The sequence below is a fragment of the Paramacrobiotus metropolitanus genome, unplaced genomic scaffold, assembly GCF_019649055.1.
Source record: "Paramacrobiotus metropolitanus isolate TYO unplaced genomic scaffold, Prichtersi_v1.0 Parri_scaffold0000025, whole genome shotgun sequence".
NCBI classification, from domain to species: Eukaryota; Metazoa; Tardigrada; class Eutardigrada; order Parachela; family Macrobiotidae; genus Paramacrobiotus; species Paramacrobiotus metropolitanus.
In genome coordinates this window covers 910,999-928,052 of record NW_026570245.1, presented here as the reverse complement: position 1 = coordinate 928,052, position 17,054 = coordinate 910,999, and the positions used below count along the sequence as shown (strand labels likewise).

Here is a 17,054-nt window from a genome sequence, read left to right as displayed (position 1 = left end):
CACGAACCATATCAAATAATCCTTGCTATTTCCATCCTTTCGAGTAATTTGGACGACCAGAGATTTGTAGGAAAACAATTATTTTTTCGAGGTAGCAGCTCCGTCAGCACCAGCAGCCTTGGCCTCCTGTTTCTTCTTCAGCGCCTCCGCGTCGCGCCGTTTACGTTCTTCCAGTGACAGTCCCTTATTAGCTTCGCGCTCTCCCGCAGGCATTTTCTTGCTAGCCTCCTGCTGCTTCTGCTGACCTTTGTTGCGGGCCAAATCACGCTGATTTCCTCGAGTCATCTTAATGCGATGGTACAGTACAAAAGCAAAAGACTCCAAACAGAAACAGGAACGCGGAGGTGTGATTTGGTGAAGGATTCCTCAGCGTAAGCTAGAAATATGAGACAATGTCTCGTAACCGTAAAAAATAACCAACTTTCTCAACGTGAAACCTTTAGAGATTTTCGAACTGCCGATTACGACTCCAAAAGAAACGTATACAACAAAGAACAGAAGAGTACTGACCTTGACAAGCAAGCCAACAACGAGGAAACGCTCTAGAAACGATGGTTTTGAGGAAACTAGAAGGAAATTTCAATCTTCCCGACTAGGCGATCAACAACTTAGATTCCCTTAAAACTGACCTCGCGAGAATCACTGCGCGATAATTTTGTTTAAAAAAATATTACACAATGACAAATCAACAAAATTGTTGGTAACCCGTAACTCAAATTAAAACGTTTTCAAAGAAATTCTAAAAATCTCGGTCGAGTGATTAAAACTTATCATCAAAGCGAGTGAAGGACCCAGCCCATCGGGCACTCGTACATCAGTAAAAATATTTAACAACCAGCCCACAAGCATCATGTTTAAGCGAGGAACCATATATTAATCATCTACAGTATGGCCCATAACCATTTCGTAGCTGAAAAATAAACACTACTGCACAGAGCAAAAATTTTTCGTAAGTACAGTACTTTTAACTTTCACATCTTTTCAGATTTACCGTTTTATATTTATTGTTTATTTACCGCTGTAAGTTGTTTATTTCTTGTGAGGAAAATGTTAACAAAATTTGGTCTTTGGCGATAAACTCAAATCAAGTTACTCTGTATTTCAAAAAAGCTGTGATGTATTTTTTGGAAAAAATGGCTAATCGTAGGCAGTATTTTGTATGATCGCAACATATTAAATTATTTTATTCTCCTCGACGGAGTTAACTTTCAGGGATCCCGACTGAAGTCTGCAGTGTTTTGTAAACTCCGTTGTCATTAGGAAAGATGGTTTAGCGCGGAATATAATATACCTTTATGTACTGCCAAAAGCTGTGTTATCAGCCACTTCGGAAATGGATTTGAAAAACAAATTGCGTTCGCTGGTTCGCACTAGACAGGTATGAATTATACAGCTGGCATTTTTGGATTTGCCAGCAGGTGGTTGCTGCTGCTGTTCCTCTGCTGTGTAGATGGCCTGTTTATTTTCACTGCTGTTTTTTGCGGTTGAAGGATCCGAAAACAATTGATTTGTCTCCAAGTAATGAAGAAAATCTCAACAGTTTCACTTTTGAACCCACGGTGACGATTCAGCCGATTGGTCGTACGCGCGCCTTCAGTCCAGCAGATCCACACGCGGAAAATGAAATCCTCAAGTCTATCGAAGAAATTTATTACTCCAGTAACAGCTTCGATGCTAGCGATTATGAATTACAGGTAAATTACGGTATGTGTTTCAGCAGGCAACTTGATCTAATGCATCTGCGGAAAATTATGATGTGTTATGTTTCTCATAATTTTGATTTTCACTTTTTAAAATTTGTTGGTGGAGGTTGTTATTAAAACCACACGTGTAGATGCATTAGCCTCTGAGGCTTTTATTATAAAATCTTATAATATTTTTTTATCTCGGTACCTGATGAGAATGCGGGAGTCTTTCTTTACGAATTATATTCAAGGTTTTTGTGGATTTCGTTTTATTGGTTACGTTTTTTTTCCTTTGCAGAAATTGAATGGAGAATACGAGCTAGGCAAAATTGATCAACTACGGAAAGGTTTGAAAAGTCAGTTGGAAGTGGTATGTGTTCGATTTTATCGTAATTTTCATGCCCGACATACTAATGTTCTTGTTATAGTATACTAAAACGATTTATTTTTCAGGTTACAAAAACATTGTCCGAAATAATTCTGAAAAATCAGGCTGCCTATACGGAGGAGCTTAAACGGGTTACCGAAATTGAAAATGATCTGGGAAACGCTGTGCTTATTAGTAAAGCAGCGCGAGAGTAAGTTCGGTCTTCTTCTGTCGACATATTTACCCAGTTGCGTTTGCTTTAAAATGTTTGAATGTGTTCACCAGGGCAACTCGGCAGTCCCATGACAGTTTTGCCGCCAAAGAATTGAAATTACTGCAGCTACATAAGCGCGGTCAACATCATATTGTTGTGCTGCGAGCCTTAACTGTGATCAAAACCCTGAGGAAAACCATGGCTAATATTTCTGATCTCATTGAAGAGGGTAATTTTACTGAAGCTATCCAGCTAACATTGACATGCCGACACGCTGCCAAACAACATCGCCAGTACGGTTGTATCAGGTAAATTCTTTTTTAATCACCGCCAGGTTGTATCAGGCAAATTCTTTTTTAATTTTTTTTTATCTTGTGTGCACTGCGGTAATACATACTGTTGCGCTTTTTGCACTATTTTTCTTTGATAAGATGTTGGTATTTTAGTTTCACGTCAAATTTGCTTTTCTGTAGCCAGCTACATGAGAAACTGCAGGACACTTTGATGGTAATTGAACAGCGGCTGGACACCTCTTTGGGACAGATCTGCTTGAATTTCGATGCCAAACAATATGCACGGGTTTATAATGCTTACCAACTTTTGGATAAGAACCAGGTAAAAAACTGCTTGCTCGAAAGTCCATTTTCGGTTTTTTTGACAGCTGCTTATGCCTATTTCAAAACTTTTGCACTGCTATTTGATTTTTGGAATTTTTCAGACCGCCGTTGATCAACTACATATGCATTTCATTACAACCATTCACAATCGGTCATTCGGCATTCTTCTGGGGTTCGTTGAGTTAGCCAACCAGAAAACCGGCCGCAGCGATAATTTTATCAAGAAGCCGTACCAAGAGTTATGCCAGGCTGTACCCGCTGAATTTTTCGTCTTGGCATTATACGAATTGTGCAAAGGATTATGGGAAATTATGAAAATATACCGCACTGTGGTTCGATGGCATCTTGATCTATCCCATCAGCGAAAACTATCTAAAGGAGATGCTGTTGCTGGTGAGAAGATTTCTGTCTTCTCTTGTTAGAAATTAAAACGTTGACAACATTTATAGGCTCCACAACGCCTACCGAACCCAGTGCTGATAGGGATTTAGTAGAAGTTTATGTTCTTCACAAACTGGAAAGTGGACCACCGAGATTGTGGTCGGATATGGAGCAGAAAGTTCGTGCTTTGCTGACACATAATGATGCAGCGACACAGCTGAAATATGATACGTTTGGTCACCTGTTAGCCGTTTTAAAAAGGTGAAAATGATGGGATTGATTGACTTTATGTTGTTCTGCCCACCAAAGGCGGGTGTGTGCTTATAGAGCTGTGTTTTAGGTTTTGTGCTGTTGGAAAAGAATTCGGTGGTGTGAATTCCGATTCTCTAATGGACGCTGTGAAACAGCAGGCTTCGCGATTCTTTTCTGTTTACCACAAGTATGTATGATTTGCAATGTTTTTCTTTTCGCCGGTGCATTCATTTCCTGTCGATGTAATTACCTGATATATCGTCTTTTTAGAACAAAATTGGAAGAGCTTCACTTTTTTATCGACAACGAATGTTGGGAAGTATGTCCTATGAAAAGCCATTTCACTTGTTATGATTTATGGGTAAGAGTGTGCTGACTGATTACCAGAGTGGTAAGCGATGCAGAATTGTGAGTATTTTCCACAGGAGTTTGAATTTCTACGTCCAAAAAATATCGGCTCATCAAACGATCGTGCGGTGGATGAGCCCAAGTCGTTTTTCGATTGTCGCGATGGTATTACACCCTTCGATAACCTGATGCAGAGCGAAGAACACTCGGAGGATGTCTTGATCGATTCTGGGGTAATGCTTTGTTAACTGTTATGGGGTAATGTTTTTCAGTTTTCTGCCTATTTAAACTGAACGTTATTTTTTGTTAGGTTAGCGAGAAATCGCTGTCTGACAGCGATGAAGACGTTATTGATGAACTGAAGCAAGATGCCATTGATGAAACCGGTGAAAGACGCAGACCGTCGCCGAAAATGTGATCAAGTGTTGACGGTACGGATTACTTGACAGATTTTAACACAAGTTGCATGTGTTTCAGTCGTCGGAGTTCGGCGTACAGGAGCATTTCCCTGGGTGGACCTGTGGTTACTAATTCAACACTCACGGTTTTGAGATTATTCGGTGAGACATTGCTTTTCGTGCCTTCTCTATAATGGCGTTCTGCATAGCACGCATAATGCATTGAGTAGTCGAGTACTTACCTTGTTGAGGTAAAAAATTAGTTTTATGTATGTAACTGTTGGGTGTGTTGATTATTTTTAATGCGCACTCTTGTACTCAGTTGCGGGTTTTTCCTGCATTACCCCTAGTGTTTTCGAATTCTTCTACGTTACACCGATAGCAAAAATTTTTTCTCATTAAAAGACCTTAATTTTTGCAGGAAGGTATATATTTTTTGTAACTATGCTGGATTCTATCGCACCGGAAGTTGTCAATGCTTTGTCTCACCTGTTCGATTACTACATGTACACGGTAAAACGTCAGATGCCACTTGATTGGATTGTAAAGCACTGATTGCACGATTTACGAAAGCTGTAATTTACATTTTGGTAGGTATTCACTATATTTTCAACGGACATCCATGAATATTTTGAGCCATTGGTGATAACTAAAAGGCTTCAAACGGCTATGCGACGCATAAGAGAAAATCTGATCACGGCCAACGATCATGTGGAAGTGGGACCTGATGGAAAGGTACTAATAATAATATTGCCTGGTTTTATGCATTTTGTATGTTTAATATTGCCTGGTTTAATATTGCCTGGTTTTATGTATTTTGTATGTTTCTAATGTTCGGGTAGTTCATAGATGTGCAAATGCATTATTGTTTTTTATAGCTTAGAATACCGACTCCGCACTTATCACCGACAATTGATGTACACGATACTAAAGCCCTGTTCGCACTTCCGGAGAGGATAGCGGCAATGGAATCGTTAGCCTTTTTGAGTTCGCAGATGGAACTGATTCAGCCGCATCTCGAAAAAGCGCTGCCTCCACAGCGCCGTGTGTTTTTACAGCAGTTTTATGCACAGGTAGAAATCTAATTGCATTACAGGAATCTTTAAAAGTGGCGTAGATGGGGTTTTATTCTAGTCAGTGGCATTAGTGAATGATCTACGCGCGCCGGTGTATTGGTTTGTCGCCTTTCGGACAATAAATTACGATAAAGCTTTGACGATGATGGCAGATGTGGCATGGGATATTAAAGATCTTGCATCACAGCATAGTGAATACGTTGACCACCTGTTGAGTGTAAGTAATATTCTTACAGTACGAGCAGTGTAACGTGCTACGATTTTATGCTATATCAGTGTTTGTTTTGAATTTTGATTGATTACTTACTTCAGAACCGCGTGCAGTGATTACTGAAGCTTAATTTTAACACTACGTTTGCTACATTATCCGCTCTTTATGGTTGAGTTGTAGTTCAGAGTAATAATCTCGCCTTTTTTATAGCGTTCGTATACTATTAAGTTATACGAACGCTAGCTGTTCGTCCTCGTGCTCAATAAGTCTTTTAACAATCAACCAGACGTGTTTATTTTTTTATAGGAATTGGATACGTTTAATAACGTTATTCGCGGCATTGGCCGATCAACAGCAATTCCAAAAGAAACCATGGAGACTTTATGGTCGCTAGCCATATTATTAGCGAATCGCACCTTTGTGGAAGGCTACGCTAATGCCAAGAAATGCACAAATGAAGGCAGAGCCCTGATGCAGTTGGATTATCAACAGTTTCTAATGAAGGCGGAAAAACTTACATCCCTCAGGTAAGCATTTGAGCCGCCGAAAGCTATTGTACCCAGTACGCATTTCTTGGATACGCTTTATTCTTTCGTTTCAATTCTTTCCTGCTTGAAAATGGCGTGCGAGTTAAATGTGTAGGGTTGGACTGTAAGCGTGGGGCTGATATGAACAAAAGATCCGTTATTGTCACGGGCTTCGTAGTCTGTCGCACTGAATATACTTAGAATTCGTTTGTCTTCCGTCAGCGCGAATCCCGTGCCAAGCGTCTAAAAATATAAAATTTCTCTTTGTATCATAGTCAAGTTTTCTTGGACACCACTTTAATAATTTTAAAGCGCAGACTATAGACTCTGGATCGTCTTAGAAACCGAAATTTTATGCACACTGCTTTTTGCTGTAGTTGTTGGTAGTACTCGTAGTAGCCCGGTACCGATAGCCTGACACGTTGTAACCGCTGTTTATTACTTGGCCAGCGAGAACTTCAAAAGTGCAAGTTACAACATTTACGGCTTGCTAACAATAATTTAATTCACCTTCGCCGCGTTTTCAGCTGTAAGTTTTGAGCTTACTTTTTATCGTGCACATATAAATTGAGGAGAGGGTTTCAGAGACATTTTGCATTGCTGTGAATGCTAAATACGTATGCTTGATTTTTGGAGTATTTTAGTCCTTTTTACGGAATGTAAGCTTTTACTTACACCATGACTGCGAATCATAAACTCGATGTCATTTGATCTGAAGAACTTCTTCCAGACACCGTTGCCGAACGCCATAGCAGTACTCTGCTGATTTGTATTCCAGCCCGGTGTGGCAACCGTGGGCATAGCGGTGAGCAGGTCAAACACAAGTCCATTAGGAGGAACAGACATTGGGCGCTGGATGTTTCGTAACTGCACCATCGCCTCCAGATGCGGGCTGATCCCCGAGTGTACACAGAAAATCCGATCACCCAGTACAGCTGCTAAGGGCATGGTATCGAAACATAGATTAAATTTGGCCCAGGCCGCATCCGTTCCATACAGCTCCCGACAGCGATGCCAAAATCCGTCTGCGTTATTTACGTCCCGATTTTCATGACAGCCTCGCAGTAGGAAAAAATTTTCGGGATATTTTAATTTGTACGCTAAGAGCAAACAAATCAGTTCCACCTGATGCCGTCCAGTACCGACATAGTTGCCCAAAAACAAATAATTATGAACATCGGGACCGCCTTCCTTACGAAAAACAGCCACCAGATCATTGAGATGTCCGTGTAGATCCCCGACAACAGTTAATCCAGAATCGGCAGGATTAAGCTCCAAAAGCGACGGTTGGCGAAGGAAGACTTTTCCGGCCAGCTCGCAGAGCACGGAAAGTTCGAATTCTGTCACGATGACCTCGTCGGATGGGGCAGAAGGTTTCAGAGCCGAAACGATGTTAGCGATAATGTTGTTGAGGTTGATAGTTGGGATGTCAGGTTGAACAGTGGGCTGATTCGAAGGTCCGGGATTTTGTTTTACCAGGGGTGGTTGAGTGTGGGGGATATTGTGATATTGGGGCGGTATGGTTTCCATTTCTAAATGGACTAACAAGCTTAAAATGCGAATTGTGCTTACCGGAGATTGCCAGCTCTGCTGGTGTTTGCGAACGTCGTTTTTGAAACCATGGTGATGAGACGCCTTCTGTTGCACAGGCCTTTGCCGGATAGGGATTATGTGGATAACTACATAAAGGCATTCTACCTACCGGAAGATGCGCTGGACAAATGGGTTAAAGACCACCGGGTAACAAAATTACTGTAATTGTGTTAATAGCCGTAACTCGTAAGTACTGCTATTATTGCTTTCCCATTTGATTGCTTTTTCTGCCCATTTGATATTAATTTTAGAATAAATCGTTACCGAAAGTTATTGCTTTTGCTTTTAAATCAAAATTCGGTAATTATGCTGTAATGAACTATGCGTTAGGTTAGGACGATTCATGCAAGCGTTTGTGCCTTATGCGCCATTACACTACTGTAGAAGGGATGTATCGAGAATTCATAAATTAAGTGAAATGCATATAGAATTCATTAATATCTTATCTCTTTTTGTTTACGGATTCTTGTCTGCTTAAATATTTTTCGCATTTGTTTCGCTGTCGATGGTCAGAAAGCAAAAAGTCCGTTACTAGCGTAATACTTATTAAATTCCAGTCTGAATCTTTCCAAGGCTGCACGTGATGATGAAGTAATCTTTTTTTGAATTGGAATATTTGGTGATCGTTTACTGCTTACAGGAATACACTTTAAAGCACGTGGTTGGACTGATCAACCACTCACCTAGTCTCAGCAAGAAAACCCGCCAACGTCTACTACAGTTTGTGGAGGATCCCGAGGGTCTCAAAGGAAAGAAATAGCCCCGGTCAGTCGGATTTTGTACAGTTAATTTATTTAAATTAATTTTTAATGTTTTCCTACTTGACCAACATTCGGTACCTCTTTGTCCACTGTCGATCTGCATTATTTGTATGTGATACGCGTGACAACTGACCCGGCTGCGGTTGGCGTTCGTTGGTAAGCGGATAGGGTATGTTGCATGTGCTGTATGGTGATTACATGTTCGGCAGTTTTATTTTTATGTTTGAGCTGTTACAAAGTTGAGTAAGGTGTTGGAAATTTGATAGTACGTTGCGATGGATTGAATAAATTTGTGTACGGCGTGTGCAGTAACAAGAAACTTTAACATGTCATCACATTACAATAACTGAGCATACGCTGCATCTTCGTCTTCCTGCATAATAAGTAAACGCCAAAGAAGCGCCATTTAGATATTAACACATGTTGCATGAGATCGTTAAAAGCGACTGAGTGTTTACGACTTCGGCTGTTGTGTTTCGCTGCTAGAGCTGGGATATCAAAATGTACAGCGTTTTTTGTCACAATATTGTGGTGTTCTTTACGTATCTCCGGATAATTCTGGCTATTCGTGCAGGCAACCAAACCCTTGACTTTTCATCAGCTATTTGGAATGCTTCAGCTAACAATAATATATCGCGCCCGGCATTATTAACCATTGGTCTGCCAAAGCTTTATCACAACACCACTGTGGCGTACATGCAAGAATTTACGGACAATTTCAATGTGTCCAACAATTACCGGGACCTTGATACCACTTTGCAGAACACCGTTCGACTGATTGTTCGAGCGCATAACGAACTTCGACGGTCTGTACGACCGGCGGCGGCCAATATGCTCCGAATGCAGTGGAGCTTGGATGCTGCTCTATCGGCACGGCAATGGGCGGCAACCTGTGAGCCGCATACGATCACAACGATTACCAAAGCTTCAGGTCAGCGAAGTACATTAGCATAGTTCCCTAAACTACATATTTCTAACTAAAATACTCAGTTTAAATATGCTTTTATTAATAAATCGCCGTCAATGCACAACTGTTATTACAGCGTCAGCAGCGTCCCGCAGTTTTTGTGTCATAAGTCACGTTTCAATTGATATTCTACAGTAGTACGTATACGGAGTAACGTACTTTAATCATCAGAACCTAAATAATTTGTTTTACCTTGGTTTGTTTTTGTAGGAATGGTGTGCGGTTTCAACATTGCTAGTGTAAATGATTCACGAGCGATGCCATGGCCGTTTGTGATCAAAGAGTGGTACGATGAATTGGATAATTTCACTTATGGCGATTGGAATAATGAATCATTACATTATTCTCAAGTATGGAGCCTTTATAATTAAGCCTTTATACTGCATCATTTCGCAAATTCCCATACCTATTCGAGCAATGTTTTACAGTTAGTGTGGGCCGACTCGTATCAGGTTGGTTGTGGATACCAAAACTGCAACTCCACCCACATCTACGTTTGTCAATATTGTCCAGCGTAAATAAAAAATTTTGTGTGCTCATATATATTCTTTCAGTTACAAGCATAATTTTAATGTTCGCAGTGGCAACATGCTTGGTCACGAAGCATTCCCTTATAAAGCCGGCGAAACGTGTGAATTGTGTCCCGGTCAATGCAAAGGTCAACTATGCTGTAAGTTTAGTTTCGCACTTCGTCCGGGTTAATTTTAGAATAATTTCATACCAGGAAGTTTCTCGTCTTACTCTAGCAAACCCATGCCACCTCTATGACGCTTATTCCAACTGCGATGAGCTGAATTTGGCGCTGAATATTTGTCGGGAAGAGCGCTATGTTCGGTTTCGCAGTGGTTGCTCCGCCACGTGCAACTGTCCCCGACTGCGGGATTTAATTTTGGAATAAACCAGCTCATGCAAAACAAGATATCTTACCAAAAGTTTTTTTGTAGTGAAAAGATGAAATAGATGCCGTTTCGGTTTTAGCAATGGTCTTGTCAATGTTGAATTTGTGAGAATTAGACGACCAATATTATGGAACCAGAAGACCAGACCTTTGATTTCCGTCAACTCATATATGGGCATTTTTATGTTCTGATTTTGTATTCTGATATTTTCTGAGAAGTAATAATTATAACTCATGACACGTGTTTGAATGAGATGAGGAACTGCAATAGTACAATGTTACATCTGCTCTGGGAACTCTAAAGATTCAGCAGTAAAAGCTTCCGAACGCGCCACTGGCGATCGGCATATTGGACGCTTGGTAACTTGGTAATACTGCTTTACTTATTTTCGAACATTGATTATAAAGGTACTAAAGCCGGTGCGCTTTCATTTTTCGCGCTCCCGTTAAGCACTAACGTTAACTTTGTCCCTTTTTCCGCAAATGCACCTAGTACTTAAGAATACATGCACCTCGTGGCATGGAATATTCTTGGTCATACAACTCGTAATATACAATATTCGCAGTGGGCAACTGTGTTTATACTTTCGTTGGCGCTTTTTCCTTATTTCACTAGTGTATAAAATATAATTGTATATTTCCTGTTTGCTAAATCCCCAGCCGCACTGTTGGTACTGAATATTGTTAATTTTACTACAATCATGTTGTTAATTGTACAATTATTTAAAGTTAACAGTAAGGTCAGGGGACGTAAGTACGTACGTAATAAATGTCTAGAATATTCAAACTTGTTTCACTTTTATTACAGTCAAGTCTTCCTTCGATAGAATGATTTCAACAAAAGCTGGAGCACCTCACTTCATCGAGTACTGCACAGTAACACACGTAAATACTCGTACATTCCAGATATGGCATAAACTGGTGAGACTGGGATAAATCGATGTCCAGTCTGAAAAATTGTGAGCTGATGCGGACGTGCCGCATATCGCGACATGTTTTTATCTGTTGACAGTGTAACCCAGCATGTTATGGGCCACTGGGCCCTATGGTCAAATTCCTGCAGTTTTATCGATCCAGTGTGCCACGTTTCTCGGGAATTTCAACAGTGTCTCTCATCCGGCGTTTGCCTCTCATCCGACATTAATTATTACGTTTTGCACTAATCTAATTTTCAAGACTTAAGCGTGCACGAGCATCACCTTTATTATGGCACTTAGCACTAATGGAGAGCTGTGGAAACAGTGTGTCGAAAACTACAAAACTTTCCTTCGCAGCTGCGGTATCGCAGGACGTAGCCGATTTCCTGTGTACGAAATTGAATTAGCTGAAGCGGCTGTTCGCGTCCGAGCGCCGTGGACCCAGAAGAAACCCGCACAGTTGTTTTGTTCACCGAAACTGAAAATGGGCTTCCTTGACGATGACGTGGCATCTGCTAGCCACACCAAAGAGACCACCAACGAAAAGCCGCCCCGAGCTCCGTGGCTGGATGTTGAGTGGTTTCTGGATCTGGAACTTCTGCGTAAGTGGACTATACAAAACATATTATAATATTTGGTGACGCAGCAGCTGACGCGTACATATGTGGTGCGTATGTACGCGTCAGCTAATGCATTGTAGTGGCTGTATACTCCGGCCGATAAATCTTGACCTTTTTGCAAAATTAGATATACAGATATTATACATACAACAGTTGCCTGTGCTTTACTGCATCCATTAAAAAAACATGCGCTGTTGTATCGGCCGTATTTACAAAAATCTTGTGAATTAATAGCTGTTGTTGAGGACCATAACGATACCAAATCAACGCCCCAATTCCGGATTCCCTTCGAACGATCCCAAGTTGTACCGACCTTCAGCGCACCTCACGATCCGGCAGATCAGCCACGATCGCAACTCGCAGCTGACAAATCTGTCACAATGGCATCCACCTCTACCCCATGGTGGCGTGGAATATCACACCGTGTCCGTGACCTAAGGAACACCATTGCTGGTTATCTGTCTGGCACGTTGGCTTCCGCCCCGGGCATACAGCCGCGCCTGCAGTGCCAACCCGACAATCCCGACTGTGTCCTGGTGGCGGCGTGCCGTTGGAGCGGCCGGGCAGCCGACGCCTCACCGTCATCGGAGCGCGTGTGACCGTTGGATGGTATGAGATGCGCGTATGCGAGCCGCTGGTCATGCACCAGGCAGTTTATAACAAAGGTCACGGATTCGTGCTGAATTCCACGTACGGGACACACACAAATGATCCCATGATGATGGACGACACGCATCATTTGACCAACTTTCCCGGTGTGAAAACGCGCAGTGAATGGCTGGATAGTAACTCTGTGTTTCCGCGTGCGCAGGGCACTTACCGGGAGTGGGCCACCGATGTGAAAGTAACACTGACCATCCAGTTAAACGAACACGCTATCACAAAGTTTGGGTTCCCGTTCGAACGGTGGATTCTATACAATAAAGAAATCGTCCACATTTCCGTGGAATCTTCGAAGAAGAAACCGGTTGCTCGTTGTATGCACATTAGGGGATGTTATAATGACGATTATTATGTGCAGGAAGAAATCCTGACAGCCAATAGTGAGTATTTCCGTTTCCTGATCGACAACTGGCTGCCGTACGATAATTCTACCATCATATTCCCACAAATGCCGCCCTTCACCACGTCGCCGCAGATTATAACACGGTTGCTGTTTTTCATGGTGCAGACCGCGAAACGCCAGATGCCGGCGAATTCCGTGGAAGATTTAATGGAACTGATTACTGCCGCGGATATCTTAATTATGCCGGAACTTATGGAACTAGCAGCGTTTGCTCTGATTGCCTTGATCGATGTGGACAATGTGACGGATGTGATACGGTTGGCGTGGGAACATCGAATGGATGTGTTATTTCGCGCGGCACTATTGTTTTTGAAATCGAATTATGATCAGATCTGGGTGAATAACAAGAACGATCTGGAAGATTTGGGGAAGCTGCTATCGCATCCGAAATTCACCGAAGCTTTCAATATGGAACAACCGAGTTCGAATATTAAGGCCGACATCGACGAAGCCGGGAAATGCACGGTAGTGCATTTGAACTTGAAGGAGTCAAACCAGAATGAATTTGGTTAAGTTATAAATACTGCGAATACACTGCTAAAGGATTGCTGCCAACCATCACCACGCTCTAGTATCTAGGTAGTCATATTCACTGAAAACCTGACAACACTAGCGCGTTTTACGTATTTCATTTCTAGATGTACAGAGATGCATTGAACGGGATTAGTTTATGTATACGGGTTTTTTATAAACACTTTTTAAATAAGCTAGCAAAAGCCAAAAGGTGTACTATTGCCCATGAGACTGAAACATTTATTATTAGTCACACGAATTATTACTTAGAAATCGTACGATGTAAAGATTTATGCACAAAAAGAAAGTACATGGATTAGCATCACCAAACCGCTGCAAAATAATCATTTATTTAGCTTGCTGCTGCACACTGATCATTATGTACCAATTCTCTAAAACAAGTCAGATCCATCGCTATGCCGAATAAAAAACAGAATCAATATACAGTGCTGACACAAAGTTTACAGCCAGAGAAAAATTATAGGATCAAGAGGAAAACAGGCACATTCACCAACGATAACAGCAGATAGGGCAGAAACTAGAAACACGTACTTACGTTTCCGAACAATAAATCTATTTGTAGCGCACCATTGTGAAAGCTTCCAAAAAATTTGGGTGAGACAATGTCTGCCCCAGATCAGCCAGATCATCCCGATCATTTAACCAGACTCGATCATAATTAGATTTCAAATATAACAGCGCGGCCCGGAACAGCAAATCAGCCCTGCGATCCCACGAAAAACGTATCGTCTCTGTCACATTTTCCAGATTAATCATTGACAACATACTAATCGACGCCACTTCCATTAACTCCGGCATATCGAGAACATCCGCCGCCACCATTAAATCCGCATAGTCTTCCGTTAGGTTTGGAACAACCGATTTCTGCACGAGGAAAAACAGAATTTCTGGCACAATGTGCGGATTCTCAGTGAACGGAGGAACCTGCGGAAAAATTATTGTTTCCTTCCCCGGGGTATCATGCATCCAGTTGTCGGTGAGAAACGTTCGAAAATATTCACTGGAAGACGACAAAATCTCCTGTGGAACATAGTAATCATCGTCATGCCATCCTCGAACATGCACCGAGCCTTCCAAAGGTTTCCGCAGACTCTCCAGCGTCGCTTCGAATAACTCGTTATCAGCCATCCCCAGTCGATCAAATGGAAAGCCCATTTTCGGAATACTGAGCTCATTCATCTGAATGGTCAGCGTCAACGTAACAGTGGTCGTAATGTCGTCAGCGGCAGCGTTCATGTTCCTCGAGAAAACCTGATAGCTGTTCAGCCAGTCATTGCGTTTTTTCAACCCATAAAGGCTCCCGTGACGACTGCCATGTTCGTGTGGATGCTGCCAGTGTGCGGCATGCGCGGAATCCAGCACAAAAGACGCCGGCCCGGTTTCGTGCATCTGGAACGGTTCTCGCCCGACGACATCCAACGATCCCACGCTGACCTTTGCGCCGAGGATGGTGAAAGCGTCCATGGCTCGTCCTTCCCAGCGACAGGCGGCGAGAAGAACACAGTCGGGATCCTTCGTATCCCGTTGTAGAGTATTCAACAAGCTGCGCCGGTTCTCTGAAGAGCGTTCACCGCGCAGACGCCGAGCAATGCCTTCTTTGAAATCTTTCAAGCGCTCCATTTTCCCACCGGCCGGTTGGGAAGGGCCGGCTTCGTCTGCCGATGGCGCCGTGGATACGGCGGCCGTGCTTTGCGCTTGGCTGAATGGGATACGGAACTGATACGACATCGTACCATCGTCAATAACGGCTGTAAACATTGATAGCGTTGTTGACATAATCTGTGTACATAAATGTGCTAAATATTTCGAAATTTTCTTTCGGCAATTGTGCTACGCGGATTTATTATTCCTATTATCCGACTGGAGTAGCCAACTTCTTCAAATGAAGATCTTTTACCTCGCTACTGAAAAACTGTTTGGCTAATTCAGAATTTTTTTTATTAAGCTACGAGATAAAAGTCACCCAACCTACAATGACAGTACTATTTATAATCACCATAATAATAATGAACAGGCTATACAAAAACACAACCAAATACGAAGCAGCAAAAATAGACGTTCAACGTAATAATTGTCAGGCTGTCACGTTAATGATTTAATTCTTTGTTTTCACAAAATTGTGTGATTGTCAAAAGTACAATCCCTATAAATGACTTGCGATCGAACTGACGTCATCAGGCAACAGCTGACTGATGCATCGGGCGACCAAAATACGAGAAATTTTCGAACAACACCATCGGTGAGTAACATGGCCGTGCCCAGAACAGGGCGTCAGCAAAACTTACGCAAAAGTTCCAGATCCAGATACCATTGAACATCCAGCCAGGGAGCTTTGAAATATCGGATCATCTGCCCACTATCAGGATCCCCAGTTAGTTCACGATGATCCGGCGGTCCCGAGGAAAGTGACGGCACGAAGGACAGATGAGCAGGTTTCTTTTCGCGCCAGGGCATTTTAACATCCACTTTCTCCCAGGAGATCTCCAGCTCAAAAACGGGAAAGCGATTCCGCTCCGCAAGATCGCAATTCCGAATGAAAGTCTTGTAGGCAGCAGCAAACTCATTCCATGATTTCCGATCCAAAGCCATGGTAAAGATAATCCAGAAAAGGTTACTGTTGTCCGTAAAATACAATCAGATTCGACTTATTATTTCAAAGCCAAGGAATGTGGAAAATAAATAACCCAGAAGCGAAAACCGACAATCAAAAGAAAATCTTCAAAAGTAAACTTACAACGACAGTAGTAACAAACGTAAAAATGAAAGTTGACAACTTGACAGCTCTGATGTATCGCTCAGAGGCGGCGATTTCTTCAATCGGACGGTACGTAGAGAACTCAAACGAGAAGACGTGTGTTTCTAACTTTCTCCAGAGTTAACTGCTTATTTAGTTAAGTTTAATAAAGTGTTAAGCAATATTATTATTCATTTATAATTAAAGCGATTTTTGGAGGGTAAGCCCTATCAGATAGAAATTTTCGTTGATTACATAGTTAAAATTAATAAGATATGAAAAACACACAAATCCAATACGTATGGTCCAAGGGGGAAATGACTCCGTAGTGCTTCGTTCGTACCCGAGGCCTGGTGCTTATGGTGGGCACCCGCCAAGGCGGGTGCGATAAGGCGGGTGTAAACCATAAGGCGTGCGTCGGCAGCGGGCAATGCAGAAATGCATTTGCACAGTGCACTGCGCATCCAAGCTGCCAGTGCGAGTCATACACTATACTTGCTAACGCTACTCCACGCTTTATGATTACCGATACCTTTAAAACCAATCCTTACAACATTGTTTACAAAAAATACTTACCCAAATCTTTCTAAATTGATTTGCTAAGCTGCTTAGTCATAATTAAAAAATGCGTAATGCAGGATAAATGTCCCAGTGACCCGTTATTTTGACTGCGGGCTTATTCTACTGGCTTCCAGGACTCACTTACCTTGGCAGGTGTTTTTTAAATCACCAAAAAGAATTAGTCATTTTATAAAAAAATACAAAGGTAAAGGGCACAGACGCAAAATATTTAAATATATCTTTTGTTTTCAAGAAGCTTGCGTGGAGCCGATGACAGTCATAAAATTAGGACAAGTGGTTCGATATTAATAAATAAACGAACATTCC

General features: G+C 42.0%; 3 protein-coding genes across 7 annotated transcripts; 1 reads left to right on the top strand and 2 right to left on the bottom strand.

Moving 5' to 3' along the window:
* The first annotated feature begins 945 nt into the window (after positions 1 to 945).
* On the top strand, positions 946 to 9,331 carry LOC129587604 (syndetin-like). Of its 5 annotated transcripts, none has more exons than XM_055481417.1 (21): positions 946 to 1,020; positions 1,261 to 1,378; positions 1,491 to 1,694; positions 1,984 to 2,055; positions 2,139 to 2,263; positions 2,338 to 2,574; positions 2,740 to 2,881; positions 2,985 to 3,276; positions 3,333 to 3,525; positions 3,605 to 3,703; positions 3,787 to 3,877; positions 3,942 to 4,097; positions 4,175 to 4,278; positions 4,342 to 4,424; positions 4,684 to 4,775; positions 4,857 to 4,997; positions 5,141 to 5,335; positions 5,397 to 5,555; positions 5,856 to 6,076; positions 7,726 to 7,816; positions 8,310 to 8,735. In XM_055481417.1, the coding sequence occupies exons 2-21, from the start codon at positions 1,334 to 1,336 to the stop codon at positions 8,427 to 8,429; spliced, it is 2,862 nt and encodes a 953-aa protein (XP_055337392.1). In that variant the 5' UTR covers positions 946 to 1,020; positions 1,261 to 1,333; the 3' UTR covers positions 8,430 to 8,735. The 5 variants fall into 5 exon arrangements, with proteins under 5 accessions (XP_055337392.1, XP_055337390.1, XP_055337393.1 ...); XM_055481415.1 differs by having other exon boundaries at positions 961 to 1,020; positions 1,213 to 1,378; XM_055481418.1 differs by adding an exon at positions 9,193 to 9,331 and having other exon boundaries at positions 969 to 1,378; positions 8,310 to 8,434.
* Positions 5,850 to 7,669, bottom strand: LOC129587606 (serine/threonine-protein phosphatase alpha-3 isoform-like). The gene is made up of 2 exons (XM_055481420.1): positions 6,752 to 7,669; positions 5,850 to 6,319 (listed from the first exon to the last, which is right to left on the bottom strand). The coding sequence occupies exons 1-2, from the start codon at positions 7,604 to 7,606 to the stop codon at positions 6,134 to 6,136; spliced, it is 1,041 nt and encodes a 346-aa protein (XP_055337395.1). The 5' UTR covers positions 7,607 to 7,669; the 3' UTR covers positions 5,850 to 6,133.
* Positions 9,332 to 13,648: 4,317 nt separating the features above from the next.
* On the bottom strand, positions 13,649 to 16,447 carry LOC129587479 (uncharacterized). Its single transcript, XM_055481249.1, has 2 exons — positions 15,718 to 16,447; positions 13,649 to 15,180 (listed from the first exon to the last, which is right to left on the bottom strand). Exons 1-2 carry the CDS (start codon positions 16,019 to 16,021, stop codon positions 13,985 to 13,987), a joined length of 1,500 nt encoding a protein of 499 aa, XP_055337224.1. The 5' UTR covers positions 16,022 to 16,447; the 3' UTR covers positions 13,649 to 13,984.
* Positions 16,448 to 17,054: the final 607 nt, after the last annotated feature.

What these genes read in the sequence shown, in the direction of transcription:
- LOC129587604 (XM_055481418.1), top strand. Translation starts at nt 1,334, where the DNA reads ATGGATTTGAAAAACAAATTGCGTTCGCTGGTTCGCACTAGACAG. An exon ending in CTAGCGATTATGAATTACAG is followed by an intron (nt 1,695 to 1,983) that starts GTAAATTACGGT and finishes TTTCCTTTGCAG; the next exon opens with AAATTGAATGGAGAATACGA. An exon ending in TAAAGGAGATGCTGTTGCTG is followed by an intron (nt 3,277 to 3,332) that starts GTGAGAAGATTT and finishes CAACATTTATAG; the next exon opens with GCTCCACAACGCCTACCGAA.
- LOC129587606 (XM_055481420.1), bottom strand. Translation starts at nt 7,606, where the DNA reads ATGGAAACCATACCGCCCCAATATCACAATATCCCCCACACTCAACCA. An exon ending in TTATGATTCGCAGTCATGGT is followed by an intron (nt 6,320 to 6,751) that starts GTAAGTAAAAGC and finishes TTATATTTTTAG; the next exon opens with ACGCTTGGCACGGGATTCGC.
- LOC129587479 (XM_055481249.1), bottom strand. Translation starts at nt 16,021, where the DNA reads ATGGCTTTGGATCGGAAATCATGGAATGAGTTTGCTGCTGCCTACAAG. An exon ending in TCTGGATCTGGAACTTTTGC is followed by an intron (nt 15,181 to 15,717) that starts GTAAGTTTTGCT and finishes CAATGTTTACAG; the next exon opens with CCGTTATTGACGATGGTACG.